Source organism: Prinia subflava, chromosome 5 (assembly GCF_021018805.1).
Source record: "Prinia subflava isolate CZ2003 ecotype Zambia chromosome 5, Cam_Psub_1.2, whole genome shotgun sequence".
In the NCBI taxonomy this organism is placed as follows: Eukaryota; Metazoa; Chordata; class Aves; order Passeriformes; family Cisticolidae; genus Prinia; species Prinia subflava.
Window position 1 is genome coordinate 51,431,832 of NC_086251.1, and position 12,354 is coordinate 51,444,185.

Below are 12,354 nucleotides of genomic sequence, written 5' to 3' on the forward strand. Positions count from 1 at the left end.
CTCCCTTTCTGGGGAGGGTCTAGTGGCTAGTTATGCCACTGGAAACGCTAGGGCAGAAAATGAAGCAGCCCAGGTGGAGAGGCAGACCATTTATTTTAATTTCTAACCCAGTAGCATAAACATAAATAAAAAAGCGAATACACCCATTTGGCTGGTGTTTCAGTCTGCTCAGTGAGGAGAGTTAACTGCATATTGCCTAAATTAGAAGCAGACAAACTGCATCTGCCTTTGCCCTAAGCTGATCTGACTGACTGCACGGCAGAGCCCGGTGCAGACACGTGTCTGAAACAGAGACAGAGCCGCGGCAGGCACCTGTCCTGCTGCTCGCACCCGCGTCTGGAACGATTTGCTATCCTGTGCAGGTACACGTGTGTCACAGAGGCAGCCCTGAGCTGTCACCACGCCGCCTATCGAGCTGATCGCCTCGCAAACAAACGATGCGTGTGTGTTTCCTGCCTGCATTGGCTGGTTTCGATGGTGGACGGGTTTGGTTTGATTTTGTTTTCTCCCCTGGAAAAAAATCCAATTCCGTTCTTAGGCAGGGTATTGCTGATTCAGCCTAATAGGGTTTATCCTTCTAATTAGAGAAACTGCCAGTATTTGATCTTCGTGGAGATCTAACCTGCGAGTTTTAAGCGGCAGGGAAACGTGATATCCCAGTTCTCACTGATTTTAACCCGTCGTACATCCCTCGGTTGTAATCTGCGGTACCCTCTAGCAGGGCTGACGAAATTCACGCCCGTGAAATCCGCGCGTTCTGCTATAAACAGCCGCCGTCGGAGGGTGGCCGGGGGTGTGCGGCTCTCACCCGGCGGCTCCGGCTCACACCCCGGGCCACCTCCTCCAGAGCCACCGGGGCGGTCCGTGCCGCCGCTGCCCCGTGCGCCCGCGGGGCCGGGCCGGGCCGGGCGGGCGGGGTGGGGGCACCGGGAGCCCGACACGCCCCTCGGCGGCGCTCGGCTTCCCCGGCGCGGCGGGGCGCGGGCGGCACAGCGGCCCCGCTCCCCATGGCGGCGGCGGGGCGGGCGCGGCGCGGAGCCGGGCTGAGCGCGGCCGTGCTGCTGGCGCTGCCGGCCCTGGCGCTGCTGGTTCTGCTGGCGCTGCCACCCGGCCGTGGCAGTGCCGGTGGCGGTGGCGGTGGCGAGGCTCAGCCAGGCTCCCCGCCGCCGCTCCTGCTGCCGCCGGGCTTGCGGGAGGAGCTGCGGCAGCGGCGGCGCGACCTGCGGCGGCTGGAGGCGGCGGCGGCGGGCGGCGGGGCGGCGGCCGCGGGAGGGCTGGGCTGCGGCGACCTGAGCCGGGCCACGGCGGGCGCCGTGCTGGGCTGGGGCTTCACCAAGGTGGTGGCGCGGGCGGCGCTGGCGGGCGGAGGCGCCGTGGCGCTCAAGTCGGTGCACGGCGCGGGCAGGGAGGTGCGGCTGTGCGTGCAGCGCTACCGGGCCCCGGCCGGCTGCCGCCGCCTGGCCGCCTACAAGCTGCTCAAGGAGGTGACGCTGCTGCGGCGCCTGCAGCACCCCGGCATCGTCAAGGTACGGCGGGCGCGCCGGGGCGGGGGGCGGGGGGCGCTGGCACGGCAGTGTCGCCGGGGCTGAGCCGGTCCGCCCGCGGTGCCCGCGCTGTCCCCGCGGCAGAGATCTGCTGGCATTGGCAGCGACATCGCCCCGACCGTGGCTTCTGCTCTGCTCTCGCACAGCTGCACGGCCAATGCTATGACAACAGCGGAGATGCTGAGCTACGGGTCACAGCCATGCTGGAGCTGGGATCCCCGCTGGAGATGATTCAGCTCCTGCAGACCCCCTGGGAGGAAAGATTTAAAGTAAGAAAACAAAGCAAAGGAGTTTTATCAGTGGCTTTTAGACCACAAACTGGGCAAACCGGCGAGGAGCCGGTGGTGACCGCTGGGGCAAACGGGATTCTCCTGCCGACACTCTGTTTGATCCCGCAAATTGTCTGTAAATCGTTTCCTTTTCATTCCTTTAAAATCACATTAACACGGCCCTAGCTTGGTGTCTCACGGCTAGTTTCTCCATAGAGCGGTGTTAAAAGAACTTCATCTAGGGGGAGATAAACATAAAATCGTACTCGGTGCTGGGGAGGTGGTTAATACCTTCTATTTATTATACGATAACGTTCGTTTTGCCTCTGTATTGCCTATTTTTATATATATATATGCAGAAGCGCTTTGGCCAGGATGTCCCTCAGCATCCCGAATCTTGGGAAAGCCGCCTCAGCATGCTCCCAGTCTGTGGTTTGCTGTGTGTGACCTGTTCTAGGCAGCCAAGCCCACCCTCACCATGTGTTTGTGTGGCGTTGATTTTTGGCCCTTTAGGAGTTCCTGTGGCAAAATCACTTCTAAACTGCTTTCCTCCTGCTGTAGGTGCTAGGATTGCAGCCCTTCTAGTGAGATCTGCCTCATCTCCCAGGCACCCTGCATAGGGACCCATATGCTCCCCAGGAATATAAATGACTTGTGACATGGCACTTACTTTGGTTATAGTTTATTTTACAGTTTGCCTCAAGGGCTCAGTTGGAGGTTCAATATTACTTGTTTGGGTGCCAGGAGAAAAAAATCATCTTGTAAAAAAGCAAGGGTATCTTAGTGTCGGCAAGAAATGCTTTGGGCAAAATAAAAGCACAACAAAAGTCCTAAAATAAAATCCCTGTCTGCATGTGGTCCCTAATGTTGAAGGGGAGCCTTGCCATCTGAGCCAGAGGGGGAGTGTGGCAAGTGCTCGCTCAGCTAAGGATGCAAAGCTGGGATTCCTATGATTGCTTCACTAAACAAAATAGCATCAGAGCTTCCACAGTCATTTCTCTTGGCTTGGGGAGTTTTACTTTCTGCAATTCCATACTGGCTTCTACATAGCTTTCCCAGCACCTCATCTTCTTAAATGTGCCAAAGTCTCCTGTAAGAAACCCACGATGCTGGTGAAGCTTGGTATGATGGCGTTAGAGATTTTAATAATCTCTTGACTGCAGAAGACACTAATTCAGAATTTACACTGGCGCTGTCTAGCCCTGTTTCCTAATTAGGGTGTCTAAACCTATGGGATTCCCCTGTGATGAGCCACATCAGATACCAGGGATTGTGCGGGCTGTTCCAAGGGAAAAAACCCTCGCGCCTGCACAGATCGCTATCGGCAGGGTCCAGGGGTGACGTGGGCTGCCTGGCACACCCAGCTGAGGATACGCTTTCTCTGATGCCAGGGCTCCTGATACTGAATGAAAACTGCTGCAAAAAGCTACTTTAGCAAAGTGCTGGTGCAGTATAAATGCACTCCTCTAGCTCTAGTTTGTTTAAAAATAATTTACCAAGCGTTCTGCTGGGTCAGGTATTGTCTGGCCTTTCCCTGCTGCCAGAAGCTTGTCATAAAAGCAAAAAAGCTGGCAATAAATACATTGCAAGCCTTGAGTAATTCTTCAGAAGCATGACTGTGTGCCCAAATTCATACTGCTGAGTGATGCAGCAAGGCATGAATCTGGTATTAATGACCATGGAGCCTCAGTCTGTATTGAGCAGCATGGGGGAAGGGAGGGGAATCTATTTATTTTATGCCAGACTGGGAAAAACCCTTCTGATTTCAGCTGGCAAATCAATATAACTCCTGAAACATGAAGGCTGCTATTGTTTTCCTCACAGCTTTCTCTTCTAGTTCTTCTAACTGCAAATATTTCTTTTTGTGTACACACATTTTTAAAAAATGTTGCTAAACTACTTACCAGTCAAATCCTGTGGCAATGTTGATAATAAACTTTGTAGCATACATATAATTACCTTTTAAGTTCTATATGCTTTTTTTCCCCTTTTAATTTAATTGAATGCCCTCCCCTTTGTTCTACTTCCAATTTAATAGCTGTTTTTCATCTGTTTTTCTCCATGCATATTCATCTTCTCTTTCTCAGATTTGCCTGAGTCTTGTGAAACTGCTGTTTTACTTGGCACATTCCCCTCTGGGTTCAATAGTCCTCTTGGATTTCCAGCCAAGGCAGTTTGTTATGGTGGATGGAAACCTAAAAGTGACAGACATGGATGATGCCAGCACCGAGGAGCTGTCTTGCAAGGAAGATAATGACTGCACACTCGACTTCCCCACCAAAAGTTTCCCTCTCAAATGCTCTGTGGCTGGGAAATGTGAAGGAATAAATGAAAAGAAGAATCTATTCAATGCGTATCGGTATGTCCAGCTACACGGGGGAGGATCTGGGGTAGTTGAGCTCATGCCCTGCCATGTAAGCCTCTAGCACTTTGTTCTTCTTCCATGCAGTGATTCCCCTCACCTCTGTCAAAGGGTAGTTAAGGATCACTTTGAGGCAAGTTATTTTCCTTATAAGGCAGGAAAGTAGTGTAGTTGTCTGGTGAGATTGAAGGCATCTTTCTTCTGCTGCTCCCTTTCCCCAGCGCCCTCTAAAAACTTGCCCCAGAGCTTGCACTTGTAAATTTAGTTTGCCAAACAAGCCCTGGTGCTTGCCATCCACAGGCTGTGCTTGCTGAAAGCAGTGGTAGTGCAGGCTACCTGCAAAACCCCACCAGCTTTGAGTCCCCTTGGCTGGGAACAGGCTGGCAGCACTTCCCCTCATCTCTGAACCTCCCTGGGTGCTCCTGTGGGAGAGCAATGCAGCAGGGAACGGGCAAGGGGCTGAGGCTGCTGCAGCACTTGGTGTAGGCATCAGCTGAAAATGCAGGGACTTTTGCTCACCACTTGGAAGGTGCTTGGAAGGTCACATCCTGGAAGGAAGCCTTGGCAGCTGGATATTTACACAGAAGGACTTAGTAAGAGAGCCTGGATTTCCAGGGTTCAGTGCTAAAGGGCAAATCTCTGCATAGATTATTGCAGCCTTGCAGTTGCACTTGTCTTTTGTGCATTTGTTCCATAGAACAGGAATTTTGTGGAAGGGTCAGGAAATGAGTCATCCTGACTTTTCCTGGGCAATAAGAAGGTCAAACCTTTTCAGGGCAAGAGAAAGATCTTGTATGAGTCTTCTTTTATACAGGTCTTTCTTTTTTTTGGTGGGAAATACATTGCTTAGTATACAAAAATGACCCAGGGGAGTTGGGGGAGGCTCCAACATAACTTTATAACCAAAGCAGACTTACTAGTTGCATATGGATAATCAAGTCACGGGAAAATGTAGATAACTTAATCACCAGGGAAATGAAGGCACAGTGTTCTAATCAGCCTGTGGGATTTTTTGCAGGTATTTTTTCACCTATCTCTTGCCACATTCTGCACCACCAGCTTTGCGGCCCCTTTTGAGTGATATTCTGGATGCAACAGGTATCAGCTGATATTCCTAAACTTCTTCATTAGAAGTCTCCAAATGGTATGTTATGGGATTGATTGTCTTTGTCATCTTTTTCCTTAAATGTAGGTGATTTACGATACGGAATAAATGAAACCCTGAGAGCTTTTGAAAAGGTTTTACATCTGTACAAGTCTGGACTCTATCTGCAAAAAAGACCACTTCTTTTAAAAGGTAATTGATTTTGAATGCTCCAAGTAAAGTAGGGAGCTGAGGCACTTGGTAACTGGTGAAATTTTGATCTCCCATACATTTAGGCAGTTTATAATCACTAGAAAAAGCACCAAATGTGTCTTTTTTGGAGCAGGCTTTTTGGGGTTTTTTTTTTTTGGGTTTTTTTTCATGGGAGTTATGCATGATTATATGGCTTTGCAGAGTAAAAGCAGTGCAGACAATCTGCATGGACATGTTTGCACTGCTTCTAAATACTCCCCTCATAATGAGCATCGGTGTGTTCAAGGGAATGTATTTGGGATAGCAAACTGAGTGGCTCCTGTCTTGGGATATACTTATCCTTATCCTTTGGACCAACAGGTCGGTTTTCTGCGCTGATATTCAGCCTTCCCATGTCACTGTGTGGCTTCTGTCTGCTGAGCACAGGTTATTATAGAAACAGAGTGGGGAGGTGAGAGAGGCACCAAGAGGAGTGTGGCAGGGTACCTGGAGCCTTGGAGCCCTCTAAATTCCTTTTCTCTGAAGATCATTCTATTGGACCTGTGGATGGATAAATGTGCCTTTATGAGGTGCATTCCTCTGAAGAGGACCTGTTCAGTGGTAGAGATGAGGCTCGTCAAAAGGAAATTTCAAAAATCCAGCAGTTACTGTGGCTTGCATTTTCCTGAGCATTCACATGAGGTGATGGTGGCTTGCAGAAGGAAACCTCTTTACATGTGAAAGAACTATAATTTCCACTATTATGAACAAAGATATCTGGTCATTAGCATGGAAGGACCAGCAGCTTTAACAGGAATTACTGGTACTTTCCAACAACACCTGTCTGTTGGCTTTGCACTGTGCCAAAATGATCACCATGCTAGAGATGTGGGAAGGTAGGGAGAGACTCTTAGCAGTCAGTGAACAATAGCCTGAACAACACCTGCTCAGGCTTGTCAGATCTTTTGTCAGGTGTGCTTGTCAGATCTTTTGTCAGGTCTGCTTGTCAGGAGCAGGATCTGGCCTCCCTTTCCCCCAGTGGTGTTCCCCAATCTCCTCTTTCTGTGGGTGGCACCATGATGGGTGGGTCAGTCTGTGCCCCGTGTAGCTTGGTGCTGGATCTGTGACAAGCTTCTGCTGTTGAGGCTGGGGTGTAGGAGAGGCTATTTTGAGGTTGGCTTCTCCAGGGGAAACATGGAGGGAAACAGAGCAAAGCTGTGTGCAAAGAGCAGCAAAGCTCCTCTTACCCACCCTTGTGGTGGCATCCCCCTCCCTTCACCCTTGAGACCTCTGATCCCTCTCCTACATCTGTTGGGGAATTGCTGCCCTGTGCTCCACTGCAGAACCAAAGGGCAGGATCTGAGTTTCCTTTAACTTTGCAGCTCCACCCCACTCCCCCTTGGCCAGTCAGCTAAGTCTGTCACTGCTGCAGTTCTTTCAAGTTTCACTGACTAGGCGTGCAGTGTAACTAGCCTCTGAACATGCACCTGAAGCTTTCCCTAGACACCTCTTTCTGTCCCCAGACTACATCTCCCTGAAGGGTTTCCGAGTGGTGGCAGGAGAAGACTACAAGTGCTGGCCCTCCTACAGCCACCTGGGCTGCCTGCTGTCCGTGCACGGCGCCGAGGAAGCCGCTGCCATCTGCAGCTCCCAGCTGCAGTGCCAAAGCTTCGTCCTCACCCAGCGCAGGACGTGGACAGGTGAGCTGGGCAGTGTGACACGCTGCTGCCACGAGGTGCTGCTGCCTTCCTCCACAGTGCCTTCAGTCTGCAGGCACATGTAAAAGCTGCCTTATTATTCTCAAACTCAGATGGCTGTTACCGTGGGCATCCAGAAATCCCCTGAGTGTTTGTAAGGAGACACAAGAGCAATCATGTTCTCCCTCTGCACCTTTTTTCCTCTACAAATTTTGCCCAGGACTGCCAGGTATTGTTAAACACTTACTCATTTCTTGCAGAGTAAGTGGCTTCACTTTGGTGTTGGGCTGAACAATCCCTGTAGTATGTATAGTTTGCAAAGCTGTGGGGTTTTTAGAGATGAAAGAAGCCGTATAAAAGAAGGTGGTTACTATTGTTATAATTAAAAGAATCACAGCTTACAAGTTGTTATCCCCTTTATCAAAACTAAAGCCCCAAGCCAAGGGATTTCCAGAATGTCCCTGTAATTAGCTCTGATTATAGCCTCTTACAGTTAGCATGTTTTCAGAATTATTTTAAATTATCTCATTTAGCTGACACTTCAAGCGTGGGCTAAATTGTTTCTTGAAGTAAAACACTAAATGAGGTAAATGAGTGTTTTCATTCACGATGCTGCTGAAGAATCATGTTTTGTCAGCTCACATGACATTTAAAAAAAAACCCAAACTACCAAAAATGCAGCTTTTCTGTGGGCTTGTGTGCAATTGGCATGTGGTGAACTAGTTACGTAAGAGGGCTTACACAGATGCAACGTAAATCTCTTTGAGCCACTCAGTTTCCTACCAGCAGTGGATTGTGTGAGCTGTGCCTAGCACAGCACATGTGTCTCCCTCACGGGGCAGCTGTTAGTGCTGTGTAGTGCCTGCCTGCAAGGAATCCTGCTGGAAACCACAGTGAGGATGCAGGAGAAGCATGTGGGACAGAGACTCTTTCTGCAGTGCCTTGTTAAGGTGCTGATCCCTGACATCTTGCACTATGCCTGAGGTCTTTAGTGTTTCCCTTCCTGACATTTTCCTTCCTTGCAGTTTCATGGCTCATCTTTGCAGCCAAAGATGCCAGAACTGTGTGGCTGAAATGCCGAGTGCCTAAGTTTGCCAGCTGGATTAATGAAAGCTGTGGGAGCGTGCTGGTCTCTCCTGGGGCTGCTTGGTAAAGCAAAGCAAGACATTAAAGCCTCTGGGGTTGGATGATGCATTCCTTGTGCACACTCTGAGCATCTGGAGTTTGCTGGGTGTGTAAAACACATCTATGGCAGGGCAGAGTGACCCCTATTGAGCAAGCAGTGTGTTCCTTTTGCAATAAATAGCATGGGTCAAGGTGAACCTTTCTCCTCTATTGAACTTGTGTTTTTATTTCCTTTCCAGGACGCCCACTCGCCTCATTTCAGAGTAGCTGGACTGATTTAATACCGGATGCTAACGCTGTAGTCTATATTAAACGTTCAGCTTCCTCAGGGGAAAGACTTTAAAGACAATGAGATCACATAAAATGATCCTGGGAGGAACAAACTGCTGGGGAGAATTTCATCTGCTGGAAAGAATGACATATTTTATTTTGCTTTGGGATGCGATCTCTCTGCCAGCTCGGATAGAGTCAAGTGCTGCTGTCTCCTTGATCAAAGCTCAAATTTCTCATTGCTGCTCCACTAGCTTCTTTTCTGTTCCCACACTGCTGTTCCACATAAATGGTCTCAGTTTTAGTCAAATGTTGCTAGACTGTGCAATACTTAGCTTTGCTGCTTTGGCCAGCTTGTCAGCCAAGAAATAGAAGTAGCTGCAAGGGATCCAGCTTGGGTAGGCTTAGTTATTTCAGTCACCTCCAAAATCCTACAGATAATGCACTTTGGAGAAGGCAATGGCTCTTTCTGCAGCTACAAACTGGGTTTTCTTTCTACTGCAAATGTAAAGGACTGGATTTCAGTGACCAGGCCAAGGTTGCAGGGTTGGGATTCATAACCAGAGGTTGATGATGGGGGTGGTCCTCCAAGGAGGGTCCTGATTCAGTTCCTTCCAGTGCAGGGGAGGGAAGTGGTGTCAGCACTGGATCCAAATATCTGTGTGTTTGGATGCAGGATTTGGGGTTGATCCTATGTGATTTCTAATACCAGCTCCCATGTATCAACCTTGAAGGTTTTTCTCTGTTACTTTCCATGAAAGAGCGAGACATTCGAATTATTTATATGTAAAGTGTGACTTTGTATGATAAAGAATAACTTTGTATTCTAAGCATGCTGTGAAAAGGTTTTTTTTTCTTTAATTGCCTAAGTCTTTACTGTAACCAAATGAAAAAATGCTGGTGTTTCCTACCTTGAGCTCACCTAGCATTGTTACCCACTCCTGAAGCCAACCTGTGAGTGCTCCAAGCAGTGTTTGGATGCTCCTGAGCCCCCTCAGACATTTAGGTTTTGGAGGACACTGGCTGTACTTGCAGGCTCCTGAGCGTGGAGGAGACAGCGTGGTCTCAAGAGCCTCCTGCAACTGCCCTTTGCTAAAATTGTGGATGTGGCCTCTGAAAAACAGCTGGGGTTAGTATAATTCCAGACTGTAGGAGATGACAGTGTACTGTGCCACTGCTGGCAGTCCCTGGAAGCAGTGACCATCCAGTGCCTCCTCTGTGGCACTGTCAGGAAAGCCTAAATCACCACTGACCTCCTGTCTTCTAGGGAAAATTGCTGGCTTTGTGCAGGAGAGCCACACTTCAGCCTCTGCCTGATGCCACATTGTTTTCTGCTTCTCCCACACCTGGAATTACAGCTTTTGGGACAGGGGCAGCAATGCTGTGGCTGTTTCTGTGTGGGACCTTGTAGCAGCTGGGACATCCCTGGGCTGAAGGCGCTGGAGCTGTTGCCTGGAGCCGTGCTGTGTTTTTGATGGTCTCTCCCTGTGTTTCCCAGGGCAGGGCATACCTTTCAGCTCGTTTTTACCCAATTAACCCACTGCAATGCCTTTGCTGGTGTCTTTCTCATGCTTGTAACCCCTGCTGCTTACTCTGGTGCTGGAGGGCTCCGATAGTGATATCAATTAATGAGAATTCCTAGTTAGCACAACAAGAAGGCTCTTGTGATGACCACATTGCTGCAGGCTTTGTGACAGCAAGGCTTTTTAAATGGCCAGGGACGAGCCCTCTCTCTGTTACAGCAGGACGGTGGAAGTCAAAGGGAAGGTCCTGCCGGGGGTCTGCTATTGTTTTATATCGACCCCACTGAGCAGGGTTTCAGACATCTGCTGTGCTCTACATTAGCAGGAGGTATTGGGAGTTAATTCCATATCTCTCAGCCTCTTGAGATACACATCAGCAGTACTTCCCCCAAAGCAAGGCCTTGCAAGGGCCAACCTGGGGTCGTTTCAGAGAGGAAGAAACAAAATGCAAAAGTTAAAGCGGTTCCAGTTTGTGTTAAAAGATCTTCCCATCTTAAAAATTTCTCCTGGTAGAAGGAACATTGAGTATTTTAGTCGCCTGATGCTTCTTTCCTGTGGCAGGTTTTTCTGTCAAGTACTCCTTGGAGGGTTGCTGCCAATCACGTGCAGATGGTGAGTAGGGCAGATGGTGAAGTTGCAGGGAATGCCAGTGTCACTTGTATAAATGCAGCTTCCAGCATCATATCTTGAAAGTTTTGAGCACACAGTGATTAACAAGCAATAATAATAATAATAATAATAATAATAAGTAAAGAAAATGGGAAGCTAGGCTTTAAAGAATTACAATGCTCGATCTGCTGTTCCACAGCAAGTGGCTTTTGTAGGACATTTAGGCCACCCTGTGCAGAGGAGTAAGCACATTCTTGGAGCCTGGACTCTCATGTGCACATTCATCTGGCTGGCACAGAGAAGCAGCCAGAACACAAGCATGCCTTTCCATGACAAATGCTGTTCATGTGCTAGAGACTTAGAAGTTGCCACAAATATGCTGGTGCATGCACTGGTTCTCCTCCTAGCTGTGTGCAGCTCCCCATGCCACTGGTGGGCATGCCAGCTTCAGTCTGATTCGAGGTGACATCCACTGCAGCCCAATGGTGCCCAGCGAATCCTGGGTGACAGAAAATGTTTTCTCACCCTGCCACATCTGCAGCTGTAGTTTGACATGTATTTGAGGAAACACAGGCACTGGGAAAAGCAATTCCCACCCTGCATTTTCCCAGGTTCTTGCTGTTACTGTCTGCTGAGAAACTTTTACCAATGGCTTGCCAGTTTAAAAGCATGTGGGATTATTTCTCTGCTAGACTGCAGTGAGCAGCCTGTGACCCCCAAGTTTCAGGCAGCTCATATGTGGCTCAGGGGCAGCTTCTGTGCCAGGTCTGTGTGAAGCACCCAAGCTGTTCCCAGCCCTAAGGGGAGGCTACAGGAGGAAGCATCTTCTATACAGCTTCTGGGCCCGTGTGGCTGTTTTGTAGTGCGCTAGCTTTATGCCTCATCTCACTCAGTCAGCTTTTATTCATTCTATCCTTTTACTAAATTATAACTGGCTCAAGCAACTTTAAACTTTCAATGCCACTGAAAATTTCAGTGCATGCCTAAAATCTGTATTTTAGTAACTATGGTACATAAGAACTCAGATATAAACATTTATTGTCCTTAAAGCTCCCGGTTGCTGGAGTCAATTTGTCTCTGCTATCGCTGATCAGTATTTCAGCCACCATTGTGGAATATAACAGAGGAAAGTGCTTGGAAGGAAACAGCAGGGGATCACTTGAAATGGAAACCATGTGTGCTGTTTTACATATTTACCTAAATGTGTCTATCACATCTTCCCAAAGGATGCTGGCTTTGGGAGAGAATGGATATGAAAATGTTGCCTCTGTAGATGTAAGTTAGGAATGTAATTTTTTTAGACACAAACTTTAATATTCTTAATTCTGTATTGTAATAGCAGAGTTAAAGCCACATCCATGAAGGATAATGCCACGTACTCCAGAGATATAAACCACAGTTTAATAAATAGCAACAGATGCTGCGTTACTCATGTTCAGTATGTTTGCACAGACATTTACACGACCAGTGACTGCATGACAGATCGAAAAGCAGGCTGAGGGAGACAGAGCCCCGAAATGAAAAATCAACTCCTGGTGCATCAGGCAGGGTTCAACTACCAACGAGTGTCATACTTCTATTTTTACATGGCATATTCTGCAAACTTCGATGCTCTAAACAACACTCAGATGAAATTTCAGATTGGTTTGGGGAAAGAAAAGATGAATCTGTCACAGTCA

The 12,354-nt window shown here is 48.6% G+C and overlaps 1 protein-coding gene across 3 annotated transcripts; it reads left to right on the plus strand.

Annotated features, from left to right (window-relative positions):
• Positions 1-914: 914 nt before the first annotated feature.
• On the plus strand, positions 915-11,724 carry LOC134551579 (extracellular tyrosine-protein kinase PKDCC-like). 3 transcript variants are annotated; one of them, XM_063399345.1, is made up of 7 exons: positions 915-1,526; positions 1,691-1,813; positions 3,901-4,172; positions 5,194-5,273; positions 5,368-5,472; positions 6,975-7,151; positions 8,174-8,493. In XM_063399345.1, the coding sequence occupies exons 1-7, from the start codon at positions 1,008-1,010 to the stop codon at positions 8,299-8,301; spliced, it is 1,404 nt and encodes a 467-aa protein (XP_063255415.1). In that variant the 5' UTR covers positions 915-1,007; the 3' UTR covers positions 8,302-8,493. The 3 variants fall into 3 exon arrangements, with proteins under 3 accessions (XP_063255415.1, XP_063255417.1, XP_063255416.1); XM_063399347.1 differs by lacking the exon at positions 8,174-8,493 and adding an exon at positions 7,262-8,156 and having other exon boundaries at positions 916-1,526; XM_063399346.1 differs by lacking the exon at positions 8,174-8,493 and adding an exon at positions 8,513-11,724 and having other exon boundaries at positions 918-1,526.
• The last annotated feature ends 630 nt before the right edge of the window (positions 11,725-12,354 follow it).

Bases quoted from the DNA above. Each gene is read 5' to 3' on its own strand.
- LOC134551579 (XM_063399345.1), top strand. From the start codon at position 1,008: ATGGCGGCGGCGGGGCGGGCGCGGCGCGGAGCCGGGCTGAGCGCGGCC. The intron at 4,173-5,193 runs GTATGTCCAGCT...GATTTTTTGCAG, and splicing joins AATCTATTCAATGCGTATCG to GTATTTTTTCACCTATCTCT. The intron at 5,274-5,367 runs GTATCAGCTGAT...CCTTAAATGTAG, and splicing joins TGATATTCTGGATGCAACAG to GTGATTTACGATACGGAATA.